Source organism: Leptonychotes weddellii, chromosome 4, assembly GCF_054177405.1.
Source record: "Leptonychotes weddellii isolate Sample4059 chromosome 4, ASM5417740v2, whole genome shotgun sequence".
NCBI classification, from domain to species: domain Eukaryota; kingdom Metazoa; phylum Chordata; class Mammalia; order Carnivora; family Phocidae; genus Leptonychotes; species Leptonychotes weddellii.
The window spans coordinates 1,277,321-1,304,688 of record NC_138372.1 but is presented as its reverse complement, the minus strand read 5'-3'; the positions used below and the strand labels follow the sequence as shown (position 1 = coordinate 1,304,688).

Sequence of the window (27,368 nt, the reverse complement as noted above, 5' to 3'; positions counted from 1 at the left end):
GGGAAGAGGCTGCCACCGTGGCCAGCATGCTGGGCACCCGCCCCCCCTCACCGGTGTCTCGGGCACTCAGAGACTCTGGCCCAGGGACAGTGCCGCCAGCCCGAGACACGGGCTGAGGGCCGGGTGTGGACTTGGCAATGGGAGAGGAGCCGCGAACATCCTCAAAGGACCAGCACCTGCCCCCAGCCAGCGTCAGGCCTCCCGGCCTCGGGCAGGGTCTCAGGGGCTCCACACGCGTCTCCCCTACCCTGGTGTCCCCACCCTGGCCACACACAGCCCCTGCCCTTGGCCTTGGGGTTTCTCAGCTGTGCACTTTCCCCCGGCTAGAGACTTGGTGATGGGGAAGCCCGAAAGCCCAGTAGGGATGGTGGAGATTGCCGGCTGGTCGGGGCAGAAGCACCGAGGCTTCCTGGAGGGGGGGCTGCTGCTGCTGCTGGTGCTGGTGACCGGTGCCCTGGTGGCCCTGGGCCTCCTCTACGCCGCCCACAGCAGAGGTGAGTGAAGACGCCCCCGCCGCTCCCCCCCCCCCCCCCGGGCCTGCGTGCCTGCCCACCCTGACGAGCCCTGACGAGCCCGCCCTGTCAAATGGGGCAGGCGGGTCGGCCCTGGGCGCTGAGCGGCAGGGTGCCCGCAGCCCCTTCCAGGAGGCTCTGTCCAGGGCTGGCTGGCGCCCGCGGGCTCCTGCGGGACTCCCGAGATGCAGGTGCCCCCCCTCCCCTCCCGCGGGCAGCCACACCTCGCTCCGCAGTTCGCAGCCTGCCGGGGACGCCCCGCCCCCGCCCCTTCCCGCTGCTCACCGTGTGTCCGCGGCGGCTACCGGGCGGGAAGGCCCTGCTGGGATGCTCCTCCCCCGCCCCCTGAAGGTCGCGGCCTCCCAGACCGGCTCCGCTTGTTGCAAAATGGTGGGAGGGGTCAGCCTGGGTCCCAGAGCGATGGGGGCGCGGCCAGGGCTGCTCTGCAGGGACACTGCCTCTTCTGCTCTCTCCCCTGCCCCACCCCCGCGTGGACGTGGAGGGGCTGTCCCCGTCTTGGGTCGGGGGCATGGCCGGGGCTCAGGTGCATGCAAGCTGCGCCCCCTGCTGCCCACGGGCACCACTTCAGGCATGGACGCCGGTGTTCACGGGGCACAGCTGCGGTGCGCTCCTCCCCAGGGCCGCGGCGGGCACAGGATTCAGGAGCGGTGCCCTCCTGGTACTCTCAGCAGCGGGGCACCACAGCCTGTGTCCCTAGAACATTCCCTCACTGGCTTGGCCAGGGCCATCTGCGCTGAGGTGGACCATCCATCCATTGCTGGGCGTCTCAGCCCAGGGCTGCTCCCAGCCTGTGCAGGTGCCCGGCCAGCTGCTTCGGTCTCTGGGTGTCCTGCAGGGTAGAGGGGCTCTGCTCCATGGGCAGGGGTCAGGGGAAGGACCGCTGGCTGCACAGAGAGCTTGGGGAGCCCAGACCTCAAGGAGCCTTTGTTCAGGGCTCACTGGGCTGGAAACACCTTGGTTAGAGGCTTCCAGAGGACAGGGCTGGTCCCCTACCCCCACCCCAGCTGTGGGGTGCAAGAGGGCCCCTGTCTTCTCCCAGGTAATGCAGAGCAGCATGAACCACCAGACAGGAGGGACTCTCCCTACCCAGTCTGCCTTCTCCTTGTGGTCTCCTAAATACAAATAGGGTCTCTGCTGGGGCTCCTCAGTCAGAACCGCCATGCCCCACCTCCAGAAGTGACCCCCCCCCAAGCTGATCTCAGCCTCAGGCTCTGTTGAGTCTGTGGAAGGATTTATATGCAGTATTACCATTTATTTCTAAGCGCTTTCTCCTTTCCACTATGATTTTTTTCATTGATTCATGACTTATTTTGAAATCTTTTTTATTTTAAAATCCGGATGCATGGAGATCTTCCTAGTTACCCTTTTTTTTTTTTTTTTTTTTTTTGGTTTCTGCATTAACTGCATTGTTGTCAGAAGCCGTGGTTTATGGGATACTGATTCCTCGGTATTTACTGAATCGCTTCAGGACTAACACGTGGTCAGTGCTGCCAATAACCCGTGAGAGTTCGCGGAGGACGCCCAACCGTTAACTCTTAGATGAAGTCGGAGATACGGATACATCCCTTAGATCAGTCGAGTCTTCTGTCTGGGGTTTTCCTGTGTTAAGTCTTGTGCTAGAGAACTCCCGGTTTTCCCCGTAATTGTGCCAAGCAGCAATTTGCCGACTTTGAGACCATGTTGTTATGTGAATACAAATCTAGAATTAGCATGTCTTCCATGACCTATCATTGCATAGTGACCCTTTCTACCTTAATGCAGTTTGCCTAAAATTGTTTTGTCTGATACCAATCTAACTATTTGTGACCATTTGCTTAGCCTGTTTTCTCCCATTTTTCTTTCAAACGTTCTGTGTCTTTAGCTTTCGCTGTGTCTCTTGCAACAGTGCGTAGTTGGATTGGGGTCCTTGTCTCTTACCTGCAGCACTGAGTCTCTTTGCATTCACTATGATTACTGGAATGTCTGGTTTTTCTATTGTGCTCTTTTGTGCTTCTCGCACCTCTTTTTTCTCTCGTCTTACCACTATTATTTTGTTCTCTATTCTCCCTCAGCTAGCTTGCAAGTTTTCGAACACTGTCCTTTAAGGGGTTATTTTAGATTTTTTTGTTTTAATAGTTATTATTTTAAAAGTTATAGACAAACACTTTTCAGAACATCAAAAGTTTTTATAGAAATTACAGTGGGAGGCACAGCCCACCCTGGAATCCTGCTCCCATGAGCAGCGACAGCCACTGTCCAGCACAGAGGCCAGCAAACTGCGACCCATGTTTTGTAAATAAAGTTTTATTGGAACACAGCTGTGCCCATTTATTCATGTATTGTCTATGGGTATTTTCATGCTACAAGTTAAGTTGAATAGGTGAGACAGGGTCTGTATCTGGTCCATAAAGCCTAAAATATTGGTTACTTGGCCCTTTACAGAAAAATATTGCCAACCCTGGAACTGAAGTGTCCTCCTGTGTCTAAGCCTTGACTTTGAACCTTTTTTACTGTCACCGTGGGATGGTGAGGAGGTGTTATAAGGTTGTGGTGAACACCCAGGCATGGCTAGGCATACCAGCTCCCCCAAATCTACCTGCGTGACCTTGGCAGGTTTCCTTCATACCTCTGTGCCTCAGTTTCCCTATCTGTAAAATGGAACATAGCATAGCATATACATTAGAGGCTTACTTGAGGGCCCATGATTTAATACATCAATAACACTTAGAAAAATGTCTTTGTCTGTCATGCTGTTCATGATCAGATGTGATAGCAAAATAGTGGATTTTGTCATTTACCCACCACCAGGGCAGTTATTGACGTGCTGAAGGGAAGGCAGATTTAGCTCCCTACACCAGCCAGGCCCTGCCCTCCCAATATAGATGCGTCTTTGCTTTGGGGTAAAGCCACGGGTACCATTTACAATATTTCTCCTGAATATTATTCACAGCTGAGCTCTCTGCCAGTAGCTGGTTTCCTCATCATTAATAGCTGCCTTGTTCAAGAGGTTTCCTTTCTTTCTGTCAAAAGATTTTATTACAAGCCTGTCTTTATCTATCTCAAATACCAACCTCTTGCTCCCTTAGATTTTTAGTTAATTGTGGGATGCAGCTCGAGTGCAAAGTACTCATAGCTCACCAACAGCGCTTATTGTTAATTCCTATCGATGTGAGCCTATTCAAAATGACATTTCTAGATCTTAAAGTTCTTTTCCTAACCTCTCTGATCTTTTCTCCAAATAATTCTTAAGAAGTGAGCAGCTTCTAATATCACACAAGTAGTTACACTTGCTGTCTCCTGTAAAAGGTTACAGGCCTGAATGAAAAAGTCCTTCCAACATAAAAATTGTATCTCAGTTCTTCTTACCCACCTGTGTGGTGACTATCTCACTCCTGGGTCCTGTCAAAGGGGAGATGGTATCATTTCTGCTTAGAGGGGTTCATCACTCCCTGAAACTCTGTTTTCCTAGTTGCCCTCTGACCTCGGGTCCTAGATGGGTCCAGAGAAATTGCGACGTCTGTAGATTATCTGGATTTTCCTTGCTGTTGGGGTGGGAATGACATTCTGTCATGGATTTTGACATTCTAAGCAGAAAGCAGAACTGTTCTACCTTAGATCTGTGTATGCATATTTAACTTAATAAAGTGTTCAGTGAATCAAGACCTCCATATTTCTTCCAAAAATACAAGCATTTAGAGCAGGTCAACTTTTCTCCTCCTCCACCCTGTCCATGTTATTGTGGGCAGCACTTGGTTTCTATCTTATTTTTATCTGCCGCACATAAGCAGCGTTATTTAATACAGTCGATGTTAATTTTGGATTTCCCACATCCTAATCAGTTTCTTTGCTCATCATTTTTCTTCCATCTCAGGTGGTCCTTATGAAATACTGTTTCTTCTCTCCAAAGTACATACTTTTGGAGGCTTCTATTCAAGGTGTGATTTGTGGACCAGTAGTGTCAGCCTCACCTGGGAGCTTGTCAGAAATTCAGAGACTCAGGGCCTGCTTGGGGCCTGGATTAGAATCTGCATTGAATTCCCATATTGTTCATCTGTGCTGAAGTTGAGGAGCACTGATTCAGGACGGTGTTTGCTGAACTTGCTGATAATCAGAATAACTGGGGGCAATTGTTAAAACTCCAGACCTTGGGCCCTGTCTCAGTCTGCTCAGGCCGCCATCACAGAATACTGTAGGCTGGAAGTTCAAGATCAAGGTGCCAGCCAAGTCATTTCCTGGGGAGGACTCTGTCTTCTGGGCTTGTAGTGGCCACCTTCCCACTGTGTCCTCACATGGCGCTCAGTGTCTCACCTCTTCTTAGGATCAGGACCCTACCCTTGTGACCTCATTTGACCTTTGTCCCTCCTCACACAATCCCACTGGTGGTCAGGGCTTCAACAGTGAACTGGGTGGAGCCACAGTCAGTCCAGAACAGGCCTCCACCCTGGTGTGACCTAGAAATCTGTACAGGACGAGCCCATGAGGCATCTCTCATGATCAGGCAGGTTTGGAGAGCACTGCTTTAAAAGTTTTTCACACTTATTTTTTGCTTATTTGAAAATAACTTCATTTAGTACCCATCCTTCATTAATAGTTTAACTGGTGAAATACATCTGAGCCTAATTCTCCCTTGGTGGCTTGAAGATTCTGTCTCACGGTCTGGCTTCCGTTGCCACTGTCCAGAAATCTGGGCCCATCTAACTGTCATTCTTCATCAGGTGAACTTCCCTTCCCTCTGAGCTGTCTTTTCTTTGTCTTTGGTATGTTTCACTTTTACCCTTGAGACATCGAACTGTGAAAATCTGTGTTGTTCATTCTGCTTTGGAGAGGTTGTGATCCCCAAATCTCAGCCTTGACACCATGTATTTATTGTGGGAAGTTGTACATTATATTTCTGAATATTGTGTCTCCCACATGGCCTCTCTTCTCCCGTTCTAAAATTCTGATTCCATGTGTCCTCGATCCTCCCCCCCTCCATCCTCTGTGTCTCTGGAGAGTTTCCCTCTCTGACTTCGTCCCGCATTCTGGGTCAATTACTCTGAACTACATTCCAGCTCACTAAACCTCTCTTCACCTGTGTTCTTTCTGCAGAAATTCTTCCCCCCAAAAAACCTGCAATAACTTGGAACACATACACTTTAGGACACTGCCTTTTCTCATATACGAATTAAAATGTTGCTTGTGTTTTGCAAGATGTCAATTCTCCAAAAATATATCTGAATATTTCTGTACTGCAGTGCAGTCGAGGTTCAGATGAAACCCCATAATTAGAGTGGCATGCTCTCACTCAGGTTTCAATCAGCAAAATAAACTGCAGCTCAGGGGAAAAAATCCATTTTGGATTTTTTTTTAATTTAATCTCAGTGGGGGTACCTGTGTGGATCAGTCGGTTGAGCATCCAACTCTTGGTTTCAGCTCAGGTCATGATCTCAGGGTTGTGTGATCAAGCCCCGCACTGGACTCCGTGCTGAGCACAGAGTCTGCTTGAGAGTCTTTCTCCCTCCCTCTCCCCCCTCCTCCACTCCTCCCCCCATTCACGTGTGCTCTCTCTCTCTCTCAATCTCTCTAAAAAAATAAGTAAATGAAATCCTTAAAAAAATTTAATCTCAGCAACTACATTCTTTTGTGTTTCTAGAATTGACAATTTATTCTCTCAAAAACTGATTCTTTTTAAATGTTTCATGACCTGGTTTTCAATGTTTTCTTTTGCTTCTTCAAACATACTTGGACTATTTTCTGCGCCAGTGAGGTGTTGCTGCCTAACACACTGCCCGGGGATTAGAACAGCCCTCATTTACGGGGACATGCGGGCACACAGCCGTGCCGGGGGTCAGCTGACCCGGCTCGGGCTCGCAGGGCGACTCCATTCCACATGAACTATACCCCCCACGAGCACCAGCAAGCAGGCCTGGGCAGGAAGGAGCCTCTCCCGGCACAAGTCTAAGAGGACAGCGGAAAGCACACAGGCCTCCTGGGGTCCAGACCCAGAGCAGGAATAGCGTCCCATAGCATCATTTCCTCCTCATTCTGTGGCCAAAGCAAGCTGTGCAGTCAACCCACAGACAAGAGAGGGAGAAGGTGTCCTCCAGCAAAGGCATGGGGCAGAGAGGAGTCGAGATTTGGGGTCCATCATGCCCTACACCTTTGGGATCGGAGAGTCCCCAGATAGAAAATCCTTGGGGATCATAGTTCTGTGTCTGTTTTGCACACCCGTGGAAGCTTATCTTTGCATCAGCATGAATCCATGCTCACACTGGTTTCATCTGTGGGGACCCTGTGTCTCTCAGGCCGAGAAGTTGCCCTCCAGAGAACATGTGTGTTTGTTTCCACCAAGCACCTGGGGAGGCCACCAGCCTGGGCCTGCTTAAAATAAGTGTCTCAGCTTGAGGTTTCCTTGGCCACATGGTCCTGTGAACTCGTACCCACAGCTGCATGACAACCAGCCCATGATCACGCGTTCTCCAGGGAGGAGGACTATTTTCCACCCATCTAAGATTTCTGTGGCCTTCGTTTTTGAGAGAGAGAGAGGAAGAAGAGACAGAGAGAGGGAACATAAATCATTCAAATCAAGGCCAACCTTTAGAAGAGCAAAAGTTACAGACAAAAATGTCAAAAAACTTTTTTTCCAAAATATTTTTTAATGTAGTCTATGTGAAAATAATTCACATATTACAGAAGTTATGTGAGCAAATATAAAACAACAAAGAGTGGATTCTATGTCAGTTGGGTGTTAAGGAAAGCTGCTCCCGTCTGGAATTATGAAGGAGGAGAACATCCTTCTTGGGGTCTGTTTGCTGCCTTTCCTGTTGGTCCTTTTTTAGCATTAAAGGAAGCTTCATTTTTATTCAACCTGTGAGTCAAAATGTCCTTGCCGTTTTGTTTGCCAGTTAATAATTGGGGTGCCTGGGTGGCTCAGTCAGTTAAGTGTCCCACTCTTGATTTCAGCTCAGGTCATGATCTCAGGGTCGTGAGATCGAGCCCCATGTCAGGTTCTGCACTGGGCATAGAGCCTGCTTAACATTCTCTCTCCCTCTCCCTCCGCTCCTCCCCCGCAATAATAATAATAATAATAATAATAATAATAATAATAAAGTCCCACAGGTCCTAGATCCTGTGTTCCAGTTGTTTTAAAAGTAATTTAAAAATTTCTTAGAACAGCTCTGGGTTCACGGAACTATTACAAAGATAGTGCAGTGCACCATATGGGCCTTGCCAACTTTCCCTGTTAACCTTCTACTCTACTCACTAGGATACATTGTTGCAAGTAGTGACCCAACATTGCTATCTAACTATTAACTAAGGCTATACTTTGTTCAGATTTCCTCTGTTCTTCCCTCATGCCTTGTTCTGTCCCAGGGTCCTACAGGATGCCACGTGACATTATTCATCAAATTTCCTTAGACTACTCTCGGCCGTGATGGTTTCTCAGCCTTCCCTTGTTTATGATCTTGACAGTTTTGAGGGGTCCTGGCTTCGTATTTTGTAGAATGTCCCTCAGGTGGGACTTGTCTGATGTCTTTCTCATAATTGGACTGGGGTGATGTGTTTTGGGGAGGAAGCCCATAAATCAGGGGGACATACTTCCAGTGACTCCTCACCGCTGCTGACCACGATCACGTGACCTGAGCACGTAGCATTCATTAGGTTTCTCCACTTTCCTCCCACTTTCCATACTGTCCCCTTCAAAAGGAAGCCACCATGGGCATCCCACACCCAAGGGGTGGGGAGTTAGAATCCACGTCCATAGAGGTGGGGCACCTACATACACTATTTGGAATTCTGTATGGGGAATCTATTTCCCCCATTTATTTATTTATTCAATGATTTATTTATGTCGGCATGGACTCATGAATATTTATTTTATACTTTGGATTATAATCCAATACTAATTTATTTTGTTGTTCAAATTGTTCCAATTTAGGCCATTGGGGGCTCTGTCAGGTGGCTTCTGTGCCCCTCCAACCTACCCCCCATCACTGTAGCTTCGGGATATTGGAGGGGAGGGTAGCACTTTCTTGCTTTCTAGCTTTTTGAGATGTTCCAGGCTCATCTACCCCTTGTGCTCCCCCTGTTCTGTATCCACCACCCCTACTCTGCACCCCTGCCAAACACCTGGTGATCATTGTTTACCACCTCTGTGGTTGCTCTTTCAAAATGTCATCTAATTGGAATTATGCTGTATGCAGGTTTTTCGGATGGCTTCTGCACTTAATAATATACTCATAGGATTTATCCATTCATCTCTTTGTGGCTTGATAGCTTACTTCTTTTTATAGCTCAATAATAATGCCATTGTATGGATGTAATACAGTTTACTTATTCATTCCTCCATTGAAGGACATCATGGTTGCTTCTAGTTTTTTGGAATTGCAGACAAAAAAGCTGCTATAAAATTCACATTCAGGTTTTTGTGTGGATGTAACTTTTTGAACCAGTTGGGGAAACACTTAGGAGTGGAATTGCAGGATCATATTATAAGACTGTGTTTGGTTCTGTAAGAACCTCCCACACTGGCTTTCGGGGTGGCTGCACCATTTGGGGATTTGGGGATGTTTTCCTCTGTTCCGTCTGTTTTGTCTTTTTCCTTCGTGCCATGGTCTGGATCACCCATGTTGACATCGGTTCTTTCTTGTGCAGGTTCAATGTGTTGTGAAGCCTATAAAACCAATCCTTCACTTCAGTTCTTTCTTACCATTTCCATTTCTCTGGTGACATTCACCACATACCTACATCCGCTTCCCATCTTCTGTACCAGACCCTTTAACTGAATTATCATAACCACTAAAGATTTTGGCTGCTGACTGACATCTGTTCACCTGAGTCCACGTCTTTGGACTATCTTGGGTTTTTCTGATGATGGGTCACATTTGTCTACTTCTTCTTGTGGGGGGATTTCTCTCGGCTGTCTTGCCCTGCCCGTCCCCTCGGGGGCGAGGGGAGGACCTGATTGTGGGTGTGCCATGTGGAACCCCATCCCTGGCATGCCAGCTCACAGGCTCCTCCAGCTTCGAGCCCTGGCGCCCAGGGGAAGGCTGCCGCAGGCCCCTCTCTCTGGGGAGGGCACCTCCCTGTCTGGAATCTGGCTCTGTAGGTTTCCTGCCCACAGCTCTCTAACAGATCTCAGCAAACCCCCATGTTCTTGCATTTGCAGCTTGTTCTCCTCCTCACTGGGAGGGAGCCACGGTTGCCTCCAACTTTCTTCGTCCTGATCAGAAGCAAAAATCCTTTCTCCTCCTCGTCACTGTCCCTGAGGGGGCAGCCCTTTGGGGTCCAAGGGCTAGTTCTTGTCCCAGGGCTCTGGGTTAATGAGCCTGACAAATACCCGTGGGACAGCCATGCCCTGGCACCCACAGACCACATCATTTCTGGTTGCGATCAGCACTGTTCTCCTGTGTCCACCGGGCTGGGGCTCCCTGAGGCAGGGCCAGGGTCGTACTCATATCTGAATATTCAGGGCCTGGCACTGGGGCTGGCTTGTAATAAACCAACAAACGTTGGACGGATGGATGAACAAAGGGTGGATGGGGAGGGCAGCAGCAACAAGTGGGGGAGAAATGCCTCTGCCCACCCACCCCAGACCCCGTGTTTCATAAGCATTCCTTCCAACTCCCAAAGTTTGGGGAGCTCCCTGCACCCTCTGCAGTCTCTGACCTGCACAAGGCCCTGTTTCCTCCTTCCCGCCAGGTGTCCATGTGCCTCCCTAGTGGGGAAAATCAGCCACAAGCCAGGTCTGTAGGTAGCTAGGCCTGGCATGCCCTCTCCCTCGACCTGCCTCTCCCCTGTCCCTCCACCTCCCCCTTCCCCACCCCCACTCCGGGTAGAATTGACAACCACCCGGAAGATCCCGAAGCTGACCAGACAATGCCCCCATCCTATGCAGAGGAGGGATGGAGGGAAGGTGGCCAGTGGGTCAGAAAGTGAAAGTAACATCCTTTCCTGGTAAATGAACCTGTTGTTCCTGCCTTGGTAGGACCCCAGGAACTGCCACCTTGCATGGTGTAGCCCATGACCCCAAGCTAGAAGAGGAAGTCAGAGGAGAAAGAGGTCCCGCCTCAGGAACCCTCTGGGCCCTGGCAGATAGGGGTGGGGCTGGGTGGGTTGGGTCTGGAGAGCAATGGGGTGGGCAAGCCCGTGGGGCCCCTTCCCCCTCCCACTCAGAGATAAGTTCTGCTGGGTGACCCTGGTGACCAGGCCCGGCTACAGGGAGGCAGGCAGGCCCCAGAGCACCCTGGACCCCAGCACTGCAGGAAAATGCCAGGGCTGTCCCCAAGCAAGCCCCAAGGTGTCCCAGGAGGGGCTGGAGGCAGAGAGCTGAGTGCTGTGTTTCTCCCCAGGGAAGCAGCTGACACTCTTTCCTAGCCGGCTTTGCTTCTCAAAGGAAGAGAAGACCATTGTAAAACGAAAACCCCGAGGTAGCTTTGCCTTCCCTATCAAAACACGGCCCGAGCAGGTGGGCTGTAAACTGGGCCTCCTGTGGGCTGGGCAACTCATGGCAGCCTAGGGTGTGCAGCTGGGGAGTGGGGCCCTGCCCCGGGGCCCCCAGAGTCCCATAGAAAGACAGGACAGGGCAGGGATACAGCAACGAGCACTTGCTAGACACAGGATGTTCCCTGGGCTCCAGGAAGCCAGCATGAGTTACACTACCCCCCAGGCTTGGGGCGCCATCCCCAAGACCAGGCAGGCACACCTTTATACAACCAGCTAGTGCCAGATAGAGGGTTGGGGGGGGGCATAGTGTGCAGAGATGAACAACACAGGCAGGCTGCCTGGAGGAGGTGATGGGCGAGAACTGGCTGGCATACAGGCAGGAGGGCAGAATGGCCAGCTGCTGTCCTGGGGACCCAGGGCAGCTATGGGGGTCAGTGGAGGCAGAGGGTATAAAGAGGCTCCCAGGTCACAGCAGGGCTCAAGCCAGCATGAGGCTCACCCTCACTCAAGGCCCCAGTCCCGGGCCACCTAGGGAAGACTCAGCGCCCCAGGTTGGACTATCCCTGGGGGCTGGGGGTGGTTTGAAGCCTGGTCCCGCCCGCCCCAGCAGACTGATGCTCCCTACACCCCGTCCCGCTCCACCTCCCCACTTGCTCACACCGCGTCTTGCCCACAGCCATCCAACGGCCCAAGGAGATGGGCGATATCTGCACCAGTCCGGGCTGTGTAATAGCAGGTAAGCCCCCTTCCCCGCACCTTCGACAGCCCTGCCCGGGGCGAGGGGGCTCCCGTGAGGCTGCCACAGGGCCCCTTGAGGCCAACGGGAGCCACCTCAAGATGTGGCACGGGGGCTGGCAAGCAGAGCCTGGCCCCGCCTGCAGGTGGGACTTCTGTGGTGGGCAAGGAAAATAGGTGCACTCCCGCTTCCCATCCCCGCGCCCCCCAGGAAGCCGCCCTGCCCCCGCCGAGGCCCCGGTGATAGGGAGGAAGGTAGTGCTGGGCCTGGGTTTTCCTGCAGTTACAGAAAGAAAGGTCACATGAACGTACAAGTTTCCTCCCACGAATTTGTCTTAAAATTGGGGTCCATATGCTGCCATTTGCAGACTGAAAAGAGTGAAAATGGCCTGAAGAAATGCCGGTGAAAACTCAGAAATGAGATTTTTCTGCCCACATTGGGGGCATGGACAGGCATTCGAGCTGGTGCTTCCTGCCAGGCCCCAGCCAAGTGGGACAGAAGGCGAGGGAGGGTCCCAGGGTGGGGGGGCCACAGGGGGGAATCCAGCCTGGCTGTCTCAGCTGAGAGCCTTCAGCAGGGAACCCCGGACCCCACTGATGCTGCACACTCGGGGTGCTAGGGGCCAAGCCCTCTCCTCTAACAGCAGACAAACCCCAAGTGGTGGGTAAGAGCCCCCTCTCCCCCACAGACACACTGGCGAGTAAGGGGGCTCCAGGGGCAGGGCCCCCAGCAGAGCACCTCCTGGGAGCCCGGACTGCAGGCATCCCAGGTTTGCACATGAAGGGCAGAAAGGTCACGTGGTTTCAGGTCATGTGGCTAATAAGTCATAGCTGTAGAGCTTGAATCCAACCACGCCGAGCCTCGGGGAGGGTGACTGACACTCCCCAAGGGCACACAGCCATGATCGGATATCCAACTGTCCCTCGGCTGCCCATAACTGGGTGCCCCTCTCCCTCTCCACCCGTCTCCATGAGCAGCCGCCAGGATCCTCCAGAACATGGACCCATCCAGGGAACCCTGTGACGACTTCTACCAGTACGCTTGCGGAGGCTGGCTGCGGCGCCACGTGATCCCCGAGACCAACTCCCGATACAGCGTCTTTGACATCCTTCGAGATGAGCTGGAGGTCATCCTCAAAGGTGAGAGCAGCTGCGACCTTGGGAGTGGAGCTGGGGTGAGGCTCTGCGTCTGTCCCACTCTAGGGTGGCCATGGGGCCAGCGGGACGGGTTGCTGGGCCCTCTGTGGTCACAGGGCAGGGCACAGGGGAGGAGAACTCCCCTGGAATAAAGGCCCGGCAGGGGCAGAGGGACCACCTCTCACTGAATGGGGTCGGGGCACTGGGACCTTTGACCTGGCTCTCCCCACAGCCGCCTCAGGCCTCTGTCTAGCTTCCTCCTCTGCCCACAGGGGTGCTGGAGAATTCCACCACCAAGGACAGGCCAGCTGTGCAGAAGGCCAAGATGCTGTACCGCTCCTGCATGAACGAGAGTGAGTGGCAGAGGGCTGGCGGGAGGCTCTGGGACCCACAGCCCCTGCAGCACAGCATGGACTCATGCCAGAGGGGCTGTGCCCTCACCAGACCACTGGGTCAAGGCTCCCCTGGGGACATGGCCTTGCTACCAGCTGCCTGTGACCCTATCTATATCCTGACCCCAGCCTGGGGCCACCCTGTCCAGGCAGGAGGAAAATGATGAGGGGCCCACCTAGAAGCCCCAGGGAAGGTGCACGAGCATGCACATGGACGTGTGTGTGTGTGCAGGCACGTGGATATGTGTGTATGTGCATATGTGTTGTGTGTGAATGTGTGCACGTGGACATGTGTGCACGCATGTGGATGTGCGTGTGCATGGACGTGTGTGTGTGATGGACATGTGTGTGCATGTGCATGCATGCACACGCACACTGTCAAAGAATTAGCACGACACTTGTGAAGGACGGTGAGGCAGACTTTATTCAGGGCGTTCTGACGGGTGCAGGGCCCACTGCAGTGGGATTTTCCACAGGGGAAAGAGCGGGGGGGGATTTCTAGCCCAGGGGCAGGATGGGGTCGGTGGACAGAAGATTACTAGAAGGGGAAATTGGGTTGAGGGGGCTCTGGCTAAGCCAGCCTTATAGGACTGCTGCCAAAGGCAAGCCAGAGTGAGGGGACATCACCTGGCCAGCCCATAGGCCCCTGTGTCCCCACCTTCACCTTATTTGTGACAGAAGCTCCCAAGGTCCCTGTCAAACCATCGCTGCCCTGGGGAAGTTGTTCTGTCGGCCGTGATGCTGGAGCTCCCCCACCCAGGCCAGAGCGCCCAGGGCCGCGCATGGGGCACCTCCTGGAGCACTCCTGGGCCGCAGGGCCTCCCTCAGGCTGGCTCACCCGGCACCTGATCGCCTGTCCCCCTCCCACGCCCCTTGGCCTGCCCGCCCATCTGCTTTCGCCGAGCCCCAGGCGCCTGTCACAGCTGCATCCGTCAGGCTCCTCTGCATCCGGCGCCACACCGGGTGACAGGGGCGGTCCCCGCGGGTCTGTGGGAAGGTGCACACCCACTGCGCGTCTGGGCCAGTGACCCCTGCTCTCCTCTCAGGTGTGATAGAGAAACGAGACTCGCAGCCCCTGCTGGACATCCTGGAGGTGATGGGAGGCTGGCCGGTGACCATGGAGAAGTGGAACGAGAGCGTAGGTAAGGCCAGGGCCTGGCGGCGGCCTCACCCAGCAGACAGGCCGACACCGCCTGGGGCTCCTGCAGCTGAGCCCTCCAGGCTCCTGCTGGCAAGTGTGTACCAGCTGCTGGTGGGCCCCCTTCCAGAGCCCTAGGGAGTCCTCACCTCCCCCCGCCGCACCCCGGGCTCAGGGGGCACAGGCGGATGGCAGGCCCCACACGCGGGCCCTGCTGTTCCCTGGGCACGTTTTCGGGAAGTGGGTCCCTTGTGTCCCTCAGCCCCCGGGCACCCACAAGTGTGCTTGCCACCAAGAGCGGGGCAGGGGTCTAGCAGGCTGGGACCCAGTGTCCGACGAGGGCCTGGCCTGGGACCCCCAGGAGCGCAGCCTGGCCCCAGCCTGAGGCGCTGACTCCGCAGGCCCCAGGTGGGAGCTGGAACAGCAGCTGGCTGTGATGAACACGCAGTTCAACAGGCGCGTCCTCATCGACCTCTTCATCTGGAACGACGACCAGAACTCCAGCCGCCACATCATCTACGTACGAGCTGTGCCGGGGGGCCGGGGTAGGCCGGGCCCCTCTTGCCTGGCTGGGGGCGCCTGCAGGGCAGTGGGGAGCTGGCCGGGGCCGGGGCTGGGGAGCGGGGGAACGCCGGGGGTGTCCCCAGAGCCCTGCTCCTGTCCACGTCCTGCTCGGGGGCACTGGCCGCCTGCGGAACCAGGTCCCGGTCAGGGGAGCCGGCCCGTGTGCCGAGCCGGTCCTCGGGGCCACCTGTCCGGGCCTCTGGCACCAGGACAGGAAGGCTGACCTCAGAGAGCCACCACTGGCCACAGCCAGGCCACACCACTCTGGGAGGGCGAGGGTGCCGTGAGGCCACCTCTCGGCCCGCCCTGCAGTCCAGCCCCTGCGGCCCTCCGCCCATCACTCGCAGAGCTGGGCTGGGACACCAATGCCTGCACACACACCAGCGGGTGCCCGTCCTGGTGGAGCTCGTGTTTCCACGGGGCACAGTTCACGGGAAGTGGAGAGAGCTGCTGTCCTCGTCAGCCAGGCTGTGGGGATCCCCGGCTCCCTGCCCAGGTTCACACCCTCTGTGTCTCCAGATAGACCAGCCCACCTTGGGCATGCCATCCCGAGAGTACTATTTCAACGAGGGCAGCAACCAGAAGGTGAGTCAAGCTGGCCCCCAGGCCCCTCCCCCTGGCACTTCCTGCCTGCCCCTCTGCCCTGCCCGCCCACCCGTCACTTCGGGGCCCACCTGTGATCCAGCTTCCCCTTGTGACCCGTTGACCCTCGCTGCCCACAGCTAGCCTCTGTGAGCGCCTGCAGGGGGCTCTGAGGCCTGTGGACAAGCTAAGCGTGGCCTTCGGCCTCATCAAAGGGACAGTCCCCAAACACCCTGCGCCTATATGGGGACAAGCTCAGCTCAGCCCATAGCCCCGAGGGTCACACCCCGCCTGCCTGTCCGGGAGCACAGGGCTGCGGTCCACACTGCTAGTCTGCTGCGTAGAGCCGGCTGGGATCTGAACCCAGGCCACCGGAGCCCAGGCCTGCTCCCTTAACCATTCTGCTCCTGCATCAAGGGAGGAGGGAGACTAGGAGCCAAACCCAGGCGAGCAGGGTAGAAGGTAGAGCCAGGGAGCGGTCTGTGACAGGTAGAAGCTATGAAATGACCCACGGCGGGGAAGCAGTATGGTGGGCTCGCTGGTGGAGGCGGGCTATGCGCTAGGCTGTGATGGGTCCAGCCAGGAGAAAAGCCGGCGTGGCTGATGGAAGAGCCCGGGAGTGGGGCAGTGGAGTTGAGAGAACCAGACTGGGCAGCAGAGAGACACAGCATCTGGACGGGGTCATGCCCAGCAGTGTGAACCAGAGCTGGCAGCGACGGCCGAGCCTCAGGCCGGAGGAGGTGCCCCAGTGGCCCCTACCTGCTATGAGGGACGCCCCTCCAGGATGGGGCACGGAGAAAGTCCAGGAGGGGCGTCCATGCTCAAGACCCACTTCCTGACCCTCGGGCTGAGGCAAGCCTGGAGAAGGCAGCCTAGCCGACAGCCCAGGGCCGGCCCTGGACCTTTATTAAGCATCTGCTGTGTGCCCAGCACTTTACAGGCTGCCATCAGACGGACAGAATGGGTCTCTGGTCCTGTGGGAGCCCAGGGGCCTGGGGTCGCACGCCTGAAAGGGGTGGAGCGGGGAGAGCAGCTCTGAGCTGGCTGGGCGTGGCCTCAGCGTGGAGCCGAGTGCGCAGGTGTGAGGACGCAGGTCCACCCCGCCTGCAGCTCGCACCTCCCATGCAGGCTTGTCCCGCAGTGTGAGGGGCAGCTGAGGCCCTGGCCCTGGCCCTGGCCTGGAGGGCGTGGACAGGCTGGAGTGCCCCATCCCAGTGCTCAGGGGCCCTGCCACCGCCTGCTGGCTGAGCTTGGCCCCACGAGCCTCCCGGGGGCCTGCTTCGTGTCATACGCCCACCCCCACCCCACAGAGAGCTCCATGGGAGCCAAGGTGGCCGAGGCCGCCAGACTCCACTCTGCGTCCTTTGGCCCAGGTGCGGGAAGCCTACCTGCAGTTCATGATGTCGGTGGCCACCATGCTGCGGGCAGACATGAACCTCCCGGAGAACAGCTACCTGGTGCGGGAGGACATGGTGCAGGTGCTGGAGCTGGAGACGCAGCTGGCAAACGTGAGGCCGTGGCCTGGCGGGGGCGGGGGCGAAGGGGGGCAGGGGATGGGCCCCGGCTGCCCCCCACGGTCCCAGCGTGACCACCTGGCCCCCGGTGCAGGCCACGGCCCCCCAGGAGGAGAGGCACGATGTCACCACCCTGTACCATAGGATGAGCCTGGAGGACCTCCAGAACAAGTTTGGCCTGAAGGTGAGTCCCCGCCTCGGTCAGCTAAGCCTCGGAAATATACGCCCACGCACGCCCACCAGGGATGTTCTCACCTGGGACAGCAGGTGCCGACTGGGCTGTCCAGGGCCACAGGGCCCCCCATCTATGAGGGGGCTGCAGCAATGAACCCACTTTTCTGAGCAGGAAACAAGCCTAGAGGATTTGCTGATTAACCAGAGCCAGGGAGACCCCCACGCAGGGCACTCTGTCCCCAAGTCTGCCCCACGGATATGCCCACCCCAGACTGAAGGCTGCCCCACACCGCCGCACCCTCAGGCCCTCCCTCCCTGCTGGCCAGGACTTATGCTCAGGGGCTGGGGGCAGGGGAAGAGCCAGAGAGAGGGGAGCACCCCACCCAACCCCAAACTCCGCCGGCTGACCACCCTGAGCAGCCAGCCTGTCCAGCGGCCTCCCCGTAGGAGGGGCAGAAGTGCAGTTCTAGCCACCGCCAACCTTACAGCCAAGGCCCAAGTCAAAAGGCAGAGAGGGTGGGCGAGGACAGAGCCAAAGTCAGAGGGCAGAGGGCCTGAGCAGGGATGGAGCCAGAGTCAGAGGGAGGAGAGGGCAGGCGGTAGGGATAGAAACCAAAGCTCCTAACTCCTGACCAGAAAATGCAAGTGTCTGGAGCCATAGAACAGAACCAGAAAATTCGGGGAGACTTCTGCCCAAGGCTCATAGCACCTGGTGTTCCAGAAGGCTCCATGGTCCCTGGATCCTGCTCTTTTCCTTGGCACTGGCTCCCAGTGGTGGCCTGCTGCGGCCACCCCCCTCAACCCAGCCCAACAGCTGGCCCACCCCCCAGCGGGCACTTTGGGGGGCAGGCCCTATTCTGGCACTGGCCGCATCTGTGAACCATGCAGGCCGGGAGCGAGAAAGAGCGGGACCTGCAGGGTGTGTCAGAAAGCAGGGAGGGGGTGGGACAGCGGCAGCCAGGAGTGGCCACACCATGCAGCTGATGTGCGAGAGAAGTCGTGGAGGAGGGGCCGTCTGGGACACGCAGCCCAAACGGGGGCAGCAAAGGCCCAGGTCCTGAGGCAGGAGCCGCAAGGCCGCTGGAGGGCAGATAAGGCCCGGGAGGTGATGGGGTGGACTGGGCCAGACCTCCAGGGCACTGGCCTTGATGCTGTGTGAGAGGGGCTTGGGGCACAGACTTGATTCACACTGAGGACCAGCCTGCAGCATGGCCCAGGCAGGACATGTGACAGGCGGGGACAAGTGTCAGCAGACGTGGCGAGAGGGTGGCCTCTGGATCTATTTGGAAGGTAGAGCCAGCAGGATTTGCAAATGTGCCAAGTGTGGGAAGTGAACAAAGAGAACTCCGATGTGCAGGCGCCATGCCATGGAGATGGCGCTGGAGCAGCCCCCGGGGAACATTCTGGAAGCCAGGCTTTGGGACATTTGGTGCATGACGCTTTTATAATGCGTAGACTTGTCTCCACGTGAGCATGTGTACACAGCCCTTACTCAGATCAGAACCACTACGGACACCTCTCCTCATGGCCCTTCCCCTGCCCTCCCCTGAAACAGCCACCACCCCGACTTCTCCCACCACAAGATTCGATCAGAACCAGACAAGTTGACTCACTTGCACGGGGCTTCTCTCGTCCTACGTTTTGTAGGTGAGACTACATCTCGCCGTCATTATACCCCCCATCTCACTGGGCATCAGGCAAGTTTTCACTCATCCTGACTGCTGTATGATCCATTCTGAGAACACACAACCATTACATCCCTGCTGTACTCTTGTTAGACTTCTGGGTCAGATCACATTCTGGACTCTTCTGAATAAGGTGGTCATGTTCATTCTAGTGCATGTCTTTTGGAGTGCACATGCATGCACTTCTGTTGGGTATCTACCTAGGAATGAGATGGCCAGGTCACAGAACACACATATGTTCAACTTTGGCAGATAACTCCAAAACTTTTCCCCTGAGTACAGAGTTGCTGTCCCCAACAGCAGTGTATGAAATGTCCTCTTAAGATGCCTTACATATCTTTCATCAGATTTATTATTAGCCATTTGGTTTTTTTATACTGTTATGAAGGGCCTCATTTTGTAACATATCTTTGTATTTTTTGTTGCTAGCATACAGAGATTCTGACCTCATACACAGCAATTTTACTCAGTGCACTTACTAGTTCTGATACTTTACCTGTAGGTCCTTTCAGAGTTTATGCACATGAAATCATGTCCTTTGTGAACAGTAAGTTTTATTTCTTCCCTTTCGAACTCTTACTGATTTTATTTCACTTACTTGTCTTACTGAACTGGCAGGGACACTCAGCGCAGTGCTAATGTCATGATAGTGGACATCTTGTTTCCTTCCTAAGAGAAAAGCCTGCAACATTTCACCGTTTTTACATTTGCTGTGGACATGTTTGTTTCTGTTGTTGCTGCTGTTGTATGCAGAGTCCCTTCATCAGATTATTGAATTTACCTTCTATTTCTAGTCTGCTAAGAGTTTTTATTATGCACAGATGGTGAAATTTACTAAATGCCTTTCTTTCTGCATCCATCAAAATTAAGATGTGATCTTCCTGCTTTATCACTTGTCACGGTGAATTATAGGATTCAATTTTCAAATGTTACACCAAACTTGAATTGCTTGAATAAATCAAATTTGACTGTGATGTATTATCCATTTTATATAGGTGTGGATAAATCCTAATTGCTAATATTTTCCTTAGAATTTTTGTATCTGTGATCATAAATGAGACTAGCCTGTTACCTTCTTTCTTTGTAATATCCTTATTTTGGTATTAAGTTATTCTTGGCTTCCCAAATCCAATTGAGAAGAGTTTTCTCTTCCTCTTCTCTGGGAAATTTGAGTAGGATTGGCAGTATGCCTTCCTTAAATGTCAGATAGCATCCACTGGAATAGCCAGATGAGTCTGGAAATTTCTACGTGGGAATATTTCAAATTAAAGATCAGTTTATTACATACAAGACTGTATTTGCTACTCTTTGGTCATTTTGCTAAGTTGTGTTTGTTTGTTTTTTTCAAGAATTTTTCTACCACACTGAAGTTTTTAAATACATTGGCATAATCTCTTGTCACAGTCTGTAGGCTCTGTGCTAATGTCACCCACCCTTCCCCCTGATTCTGATCATCTGTGCCTTCTCTCTTATTCTCTGAATATTCTTTGGTTAGAGCTGGATTTCTTGGATGCCCAGGAGCTGTGTCTACCTCTCTGTCTCTCTCTCTCCCCATGCCCTCTTTCCCCAGGGGTTTAACTGGACCCTCTTCATACAATCTGTGCTGTCCTCTGTCAAAATCAAACTGCTGCCAGATGAAGAAGTGGTGGTCTACGGCATCCCCTACCTCCAGAACCTTGAAGACATCATCGATGTCTACTCAGCCAGGTGAGGACCCAGAGAAGGTCCCCAGAGGCTTAAGCATCCTTGCCCCTTCCCCCCGCCCCTGCAGCTTCTCCTCACAGGAGAGGACCCCAGGGCATTTACTCTGGGAGTGAGGGACATGAGTGGGTAAATGTTAGTGGCCGACAGAGCCTTAGTGAGAGATATGAACCCTCCTTGAGGTATCTCAAGCACCCAGGAGCAGACAGGCTGTATCTGGGGTTGTCCTAGAGGCTTTCTCCACCACCCTGCTTGCGGTGAGCTCCCTGCTTGGCATAGAACCTGTTGACCAAGGGCCCATAAGCCAAATAATCTCTCTAGGCATATACCACTCACCTGTTCTATACCCCACCCTCTGCCTCCTGCCCACAGGACCATACAGAACTACCTAGTCTGGCGCCTGGTGTTGGATCGCATTAGCAGCCTGAGCCAACGATTCAAGGATGCACGGACAAACTACCGCAAGGTGAGTGAGACCCCACAGAGGCAGCTCCTGCCCCTGCCCTGTCATTGATTCACTCAGTTTATGGTACTGAGCACCTGCTGTGGGCCAAACACCAAGGTCCACCCTGGGGTCAGAGCCATGAAAGAGGCTAATGAGGTACCTGCCCTCTTGGGGCAGCCGACAAACTGGAGATCTGCTCTTTCAAAAGCAACAAGTAGGACATCAGAGGAAGGGACAGGACAGAGAGAGCCTTTCTGTGAAGGTGACACTGGAGACCATGAGGAGAGAATGCCTGAGACATGAGAAGACTGGGGCAGATTCTCAAGGCAGGGACACCCCAGGGCCACATGAGAGAAAGGAAGGAGATGAGGTCAGGGAGAGAGATGGGGGCCAGCAATCATGGGACTGATGCATGGATTCCACATGCCCTGAAAGCTGCTGAGGCTGTAGGAGTGGGACCCACAGTCTGGTGTCCTGCTTGCGTGGTCATTCTGACTGCTCTGGGGGTGGGGTGCAGTCAGGGCAGAGCAGGGGACCCACTGGGAAGCCCGGTGGTGTTGGTGGCTGTTCTGGGACAATGATCAGAGGGGGCGTGGAATCAGAGTGGAGACAGGTGCCATCATCGAGGTGGGGTGACAGGTTGGACCAGGGCATCAGCAGCAGATGGAGGTGCCTACAACAGAGAGTTGAGGTACAAATGGGGGAATGAGGGGCATGGGAGTCAGGGGGACTCTGTGGTTCTTCACTAGAGAAATGGGATGGGCAGAGGTCCTCCACAGCATCAGGAAAACATGGCAGAACCGTTCGGGGCAAGTCGGGACCCCAGCTTGTCATGTTAGGTTGGAGACACTAACAAAGCATCTCCACTTTAGTGATGGGAAAACTGGGGCCCGGAGAGCTGGTGGCTTGCAGCTGAGCTGGATATGGCCCCCCAGGACCTCCAGAGTCAACACCAGCCGGTGCTTTGGGGTGGGGCTGGAGTCCTTGAGGTCAGAATCCGGCCAGACAGCCAGGCCAGGGTGGCAAGAACAGGGCACAAGGAGGCACCGAGGGCTGAGTAGGTCCCTACCACTGCCCTGGGGTAAAGGTGCAACCCAGAGCCTGGGTCGGGAGCCCTCCCCTGAAAACTGCACCCTCGGTCCTGCCCACACCCAGGGCCAGCCCTCAGAGGGGAGTCTGAGTTCACCCGTGTCCCGCACTGGCTCCTGGGCACCCTGAGGCCGAGGGCAGGGAAGCAGATGTTGGTAAAGGCAGCAATGAGTGAGTGAGTGAATGGCTGACCGGCCACCACAGGTGCTGTACGGCACGACCGTGGAGGAGGTGCGCTGGCGGGAATGCGTCAGCTACGTCAATAGCAACATGGAGAGCGCTGTGGGCTCCCTCTACGTCAGGGAGGCCTTCCCCGGAGACAGCAAGGACGCGGTGGGTGCTCTGCGCTTGGACTGCTACGGCACCCCTGTCCATGGTCCATGGCCCAGGGCCAGGAGCTTCCTCCCCACAGGGACGCTGGCCCACGGTGTGTGGGGGCCCAGGTCCCATCCCCACACCTCGCGTGGTGACTCCTGGCTCCTGGTGTGGGAACCCCGAGGGCCCCCCAGCCGCACGTGTGTGCTCAGTGGTTCTGGGAGCACACATTTGCCCAGTCCCCTCACATGGAGAGGCCAGAGGCCCCACCCCCAACCCTACAGATCTGTCTGGGAAAGGGGACAGGTCACGCAGGCTGTGAGTCCAGGGATTGGCAGGCCCCAGGCCCACCCAGGAGAAAGACCTGCAGCCAGGACCCCTGTTCTGGTGGGGATCATTCCTCATCCCCAACCCCAATGCCACAGCAGGGACGGGGCTTTGGACCAGACCCTTGCAGAGACCCCAAAGCTGGTCATGCAGGACAAAGGTCATGCACTCCCCCCAGGTCAGAGAGCTCATCGACAAGGTGCGGGCGGTGTTCGTGGAGACCCTGGATGAGCTGGGCTGGATGGACGAGGTGTCCAAGAAGAAGGCCCAGGAGAAGGTGGGTGGGCGGATGGAGCCCCCAGGTCAGGGCTTCCTGCAGGGAGAGGGCAGCCCCAGCGTGGGGACGGGAGGGTGACCATCATCATACCCGCTTCAGAGATGAAGACACTGAGGCTGGGTGTGGCTTGCTCAGAAAGGGGCTGTGGGCAGAGGCAGGACCAGAAGCCAAGTCTGCGAGACCCCCCAGCACCCCTGGGAATGGGTGGGGGTGGCCATGGCCTCGGAGCAGAAGTCCCTCTGGGCCAGTGTGACAATTGGAAGCTGAGCCACTCCGCCCAGGGCTCGCCCCATCAGACCCCTGGCTGCCGGCCAGGCGGGCAGTGAAGCGAGGGGCAGAGCCAGGATTCCCACGGTGGGGCAGGCACAGACTGGCCCCAATGTCCTCCCTAGGCCATGAACATCCGGGAGCAGATTGGGTACCCAGACTACATCCTGGAGGAGAGAAATAAGCACCTGGACGAGGAGTACTCCAATGTGCGCCCCATCCCCGGCCCAGGGGCCCTCCAGAACCTCCCCTCTTCCTCACCCCAACCCGATCTGCCCCTGAACCAGCCCTGTGAACCGTAAGCCTTCAGTGCCCTGGCAGGTGGCACTGGCACTAACTTGGCCCCTCACTGGGTGGGCGGCTCCAGAGTTACCTGTTACAGACGGGGAGACTAAGGTTGCATAAATGCCCAGAGCCAGCAAGAGCACCCCCCACCCCCCATCTGCACCCAGAGCCTGTTGGCCTTGCGCAGGACTGCCTGGCCAGTCCCAAGACCAGTCCCCAGCCACTCTCGACCTCCCTTGCCTGCACACCCGAGGTGACCGCCCCTCTCCCATAGCTGAACTTCTCAGAGGACAAGTACTTTGAAAATGGTCTTCAGAACCTCAAGGCTGGGGCCCAGCGGAGCCTCAAGAAGCTGCGGGAGAAAGTGGACCAGAACCTGTGAGTGGGGACGGCATGTGGGAGCCAGTGGGCTGAGCGCAGGGCCAGCTGGGAGAGGCCACTCGGTCCGACTCAGAGCCCCGCTGTGCCTTCTGCTTTGGGGCCCAGGGCTCAGGGAGGATTCGGATCTTTGGTTTGCCCAGACCTCGCCCTGGCTGTGGGCAACGAGGGTCTCATGGCACAGCCACTTTGTGACCCTAAGTAAGGGTGGGCTTTGGTCAGCCAGCAGGGGGGCCTGTCGGGAGGGCTCCAAGAGACGGGCTCCAGGTGACCGGCCTGTTCATCACAGCTGGATCATCGGGGCAGCCGTGGTTAATGCGTTCTACTCCCCAAACCGAAACCAGATAGGTACGTTCGCCCCCTCGGTGACTGACCCCAGCCCCTCCAGCAGCCTCCACCCCTTCCTCCTAGGGGGCACCTCCAGCCTGTGCTCAGAAGGGGAGAACCTCTCCCCACCTGTAGGAACTCCACCCATCACCCCACCTGCGGGGACGTTCCTCTCCTTGTGAGCGGTGGGGCGAGGTCTTAGAGAATGGGGCCGCACACCCCTGTCCCGAGGCAGCAGAGAATGGTGGGAAGAGCGGGATCTGCTGCCCACTGGCCCTGGCCTCTTGGCTCCGGGGCCTCGACTTTCTTTTCTGTAACATGGGCCCGTTCAGAGCCCTGCCTCCTGGGCTGCGGGGTTCAATGGCAGGAGCCCCAGGGGTGCCCACCCCAACCTGGCACACAGAAGGTGCGCTCGCTCAGGGCCTGTTCCCCACCCCATCCCCGTGCAGTGTTCCCCGCTGGGATCCTGCAGCCTCCTTTCTTCAGCAAGGAGCAGCCACAGGCCTTGAACTTCGGGGGCATTGGGATGGTGATCGGGCATGAGATCACTCACGGCTTTGACGACAACGGTAGGGAGGCTGCGTGGGGGGTCAGAGCGACGCCTCCAAGTCACACACCCACACACCCCTCCCCTCTGCCCTGAGCCACAGTCCTGGGAGGGGACTGTCCCTCCAACCCCTTCCTGATTCAGATGGGGACACTGAGGCCCAGGGCATGGGAAGGACTTGCCAGGTCCCCAGGGGAGCGACGGCGGCAGGACAGGTCTTGAACGGTAGGCCCCGGTCAGGCCTCTTGCTCTACGCAGAGCCATGGAGGAGAGAGCACAAGGGCCTGACCCTGACTCCACCTCACTCGCTGGCCACTCTCCTCCCCTGGGCCTGTGACATGGTGACAGTGACTCCATTTCCCGTGTAGCTCTGAACCCACGGGTCCTGGCCTGGCCTGGAGTCTGGCCTGGTGTCATTCCAGGACGGCCAGCATCCTCCAGCCCAGGGATACGCTGACCCGACGTTCCCACCTCCCAGCGTGGGCTGGGGACCCCTGCCCAGCTCTCGTGGCCTGTGACCACGCACACGGGCTCCAACTGCAATCCGGGAAGGCTGGCTTTCCCACGGGGCTTGACCACTGGGACCTTCTGAGGGCAGCCTCACGTCCCCCAGGACCATGTGCTCCCCAGACAGTTTGGATATCCCAACAAGGGTCATTAAACCCTGAGACCGGACACCCCAGGCCCTGACCTCGGGGGTGGCATGGGAGACCACCAAGCCCCTCTCCCAGGCCTGAGCAGCCCAGTGACATTGTGCTGACCCTTCAAGCAGGCCGGTGCCCTTCAGGGGCCCGCTCCCCGCTCACACGCGAGCTCTAGGTATTGGGGCTCCTGAAAGGATGTGCGGTGAGGCTGGCCCTGGGCAGGCAGGGCCATGTGGGCAGCCCACCTGTGCCCGCCCAGGCCGGAACTTCGACAAGAATGGCAACATGCTGGATTGGTGGAGCAACTTCTCGGCCCAGCACTTCCGGAAGCAGTCGGAGTGCATGATCCACCAGTACGGGAACTACTCCTGGGATCTGGCGGACAACCAGAATGTGAGCCAGCCATTAGCTGTACCGCCACCCCCAGGGACCCGCACCCCAGCCCTGGCCCCTGGGGGAGGCAGGGCAGCCTGGGCCGCCCTGCCATCCCGGCTCCTGTGCGCAGGTGAACGGCTTCAGCACACTCGGGGAAAACATCGCCGACAACGGAGGGGTGCGGCAGGCATACAAGGTGGGTCCGAGCAGGGGCCCCTCAAGGACGGGCGGCTCGTTGAGGCAGAGACGGTGCCCCGCCCAAGCCGAGGCGCACCCTGGATCCCTCCTCCATGGGTACTGGGAGGCAGCAGGGCCCCGGGTGGGCAGGTGGGCCGTGGGCGGGTGGGCACCTCCCCACATTTTACCCCGACCTTAGCGGAGCCTTCGACCTCTGGGGAAGCCACTGCCCATCTCCAAGTGAGACAGTGACATTCACCACGTACCCACCGGCCTCGGCAGCACCCCTACACCTGCAGCCTCAGGCCCTGGGCCTCGGGAGCTCATTCTGGGTGGGTGCTGCGTGGCCGTCTGCCTGAGCCCAGACAGTGGAGTACTGAGATGACCACTGGGCGAGGCAGGTAGGAGTGACCGTCCCTGGGGGTGCTCAAAGGACCTTAAGCTGCAGAGGCAGGACCTCCACCAGGAGTAGGCCATGGAGCCAGACCTCCATTCTCCTGGACCCGAGGACTCTGGAGTCCCTGTGGGCTGGTGTGACCCTGGGAGCGAGCGCAGGCCTGGGCCCAGCACCTGTTTGGCGCTTGCAGGCTTACCTAAAGTGGATGGCAGAAGGGGGCAAGGACCAGCAGCTGCCAGGACTGGAACTGAGCTATGACCAGCTGTTCTTTATCAACTACGCCCAGGTAGGAGCCCTAGTCCCCACCCCACCTGCTGCCGTGCCACCTGGGAACCCGTTGAAGGGCCTCCACTATGGGATGCTGACAGGGGCGCAGTGAGCAGGCAAGCCAGGCAGAACCAGAACTTACCAGCCTGGAAAGCTTCTTAGAGAAAAAGGATGGCAAGGGGTTGGAGCCCGGGAGGATTCAGATGGAGCTGGGGCTCCCCTCCCCATACCCAAGAAGGGGCAGCCTGGGACAGGGGGGACTCCCTTGTGCCTAGAAAGAAATGAGACCACACGCCTGTCCCGGCCACCCACGCCTGGATCCCCTCAGGGCCCCCCCTTATCCCTCCGTCCCATCCCCCCCCCCCCCGCCCCAGGCCCGCCCTTCCCCCAGTCCCGCAGCCACGCCCCTCGTGCGCCCACAGGTGTGGTGCGGGTCCTACCGGCCTGAGTTTGCGATCCAGTCCATCAAGACCGACGTCCACAGCCCCCTGAAGTACAGGCAAGTAGCCCCTGCCTCCTCCCCGCGGGCAGCCCCCCTCCCCCCACCCCGCGCACCCAGGGAAGCTGGTCAGGCCCCCCTGGTCGCCCTCAGGGTGCTGGGCTCGCTGCAGAACCTGGGGGCCTTTGCGGACGCCTTCCACTGCGCCGAGGGCACCCACATGCACCCGCACGAGCGCTGCCGCGTCTGGTAG

The 27,368-nt window shown here is 56.5% G+C and overlaps 1 protein-coding gene across 1 annotated transcript; it reads left to right on the top strand.

Moving 5' to 3' along the window:
* MMEL1 (membrane metalloendopeptidase like 1) lies at nucleotides 1-27,368 on the top strand. The gene is made up of 22 exons (XM_081817326.1): nucleotides 1-494; nucleotides 10,844-10,921; nucleotides 11,614-11,673; nucleotides 12,651-12,812; nucleotides 13,082-13,162; nucleotides 14,248-14,343; nucleotides 14,741-14,859; nucleotides 15,423-15,488; nucleotides 16,859-16,993; nucleotides 17,094-17,183; nucleotides 20,429-20,565; nucleotides 20,932-21,025; nucleotides 22,298-22,426; nucleotides 22,914-23,012; nucleotides 23,405-23,488; nucleotides 23,839-23,942; nucleotides 24,232-24,290; nucleotides 24,719-24,838; nucleotides 25,720-25,853; nucleotides 25,966-26,031; nucleotides 26,600-26,695; nucleotides 27,099-27,368. The coding sequence occupies exons 1-22, from the start codon at nucleotides 338-340 to the stop codon at nucleotides 27,366-27,368; spliced, it is 2,436 nt and encodes an 811-aa protein (XP_081673452.1). The 5' UTR covers nucleotides 1-337.

Bases quoted from the DNA above. Each gene is read 5' to 3' on its own strand.
- MMEL1 (XM_081817326.1), top strand. From the start codon at position 338: ATGGGGAAGCCCGAAAGCCCAGTAGGGATGGTGGAGATTGCCGGCTGG. The intron at 11,674-12,650 runs GTAAGCCCCCTT...CTCCATGAGCAG, and splicing joins TCCGGGCTGTGTAATAGCAG to CCGCCAGGATCCTCCAGAAC. The intron at 26,032-26,599 runs GTGGGTCCGAGC...TGGCGCTTGCAG, and splicing joins GGGTGCGGCAGGCATACAAG to GCTTACCTAAAGTGGATGGC.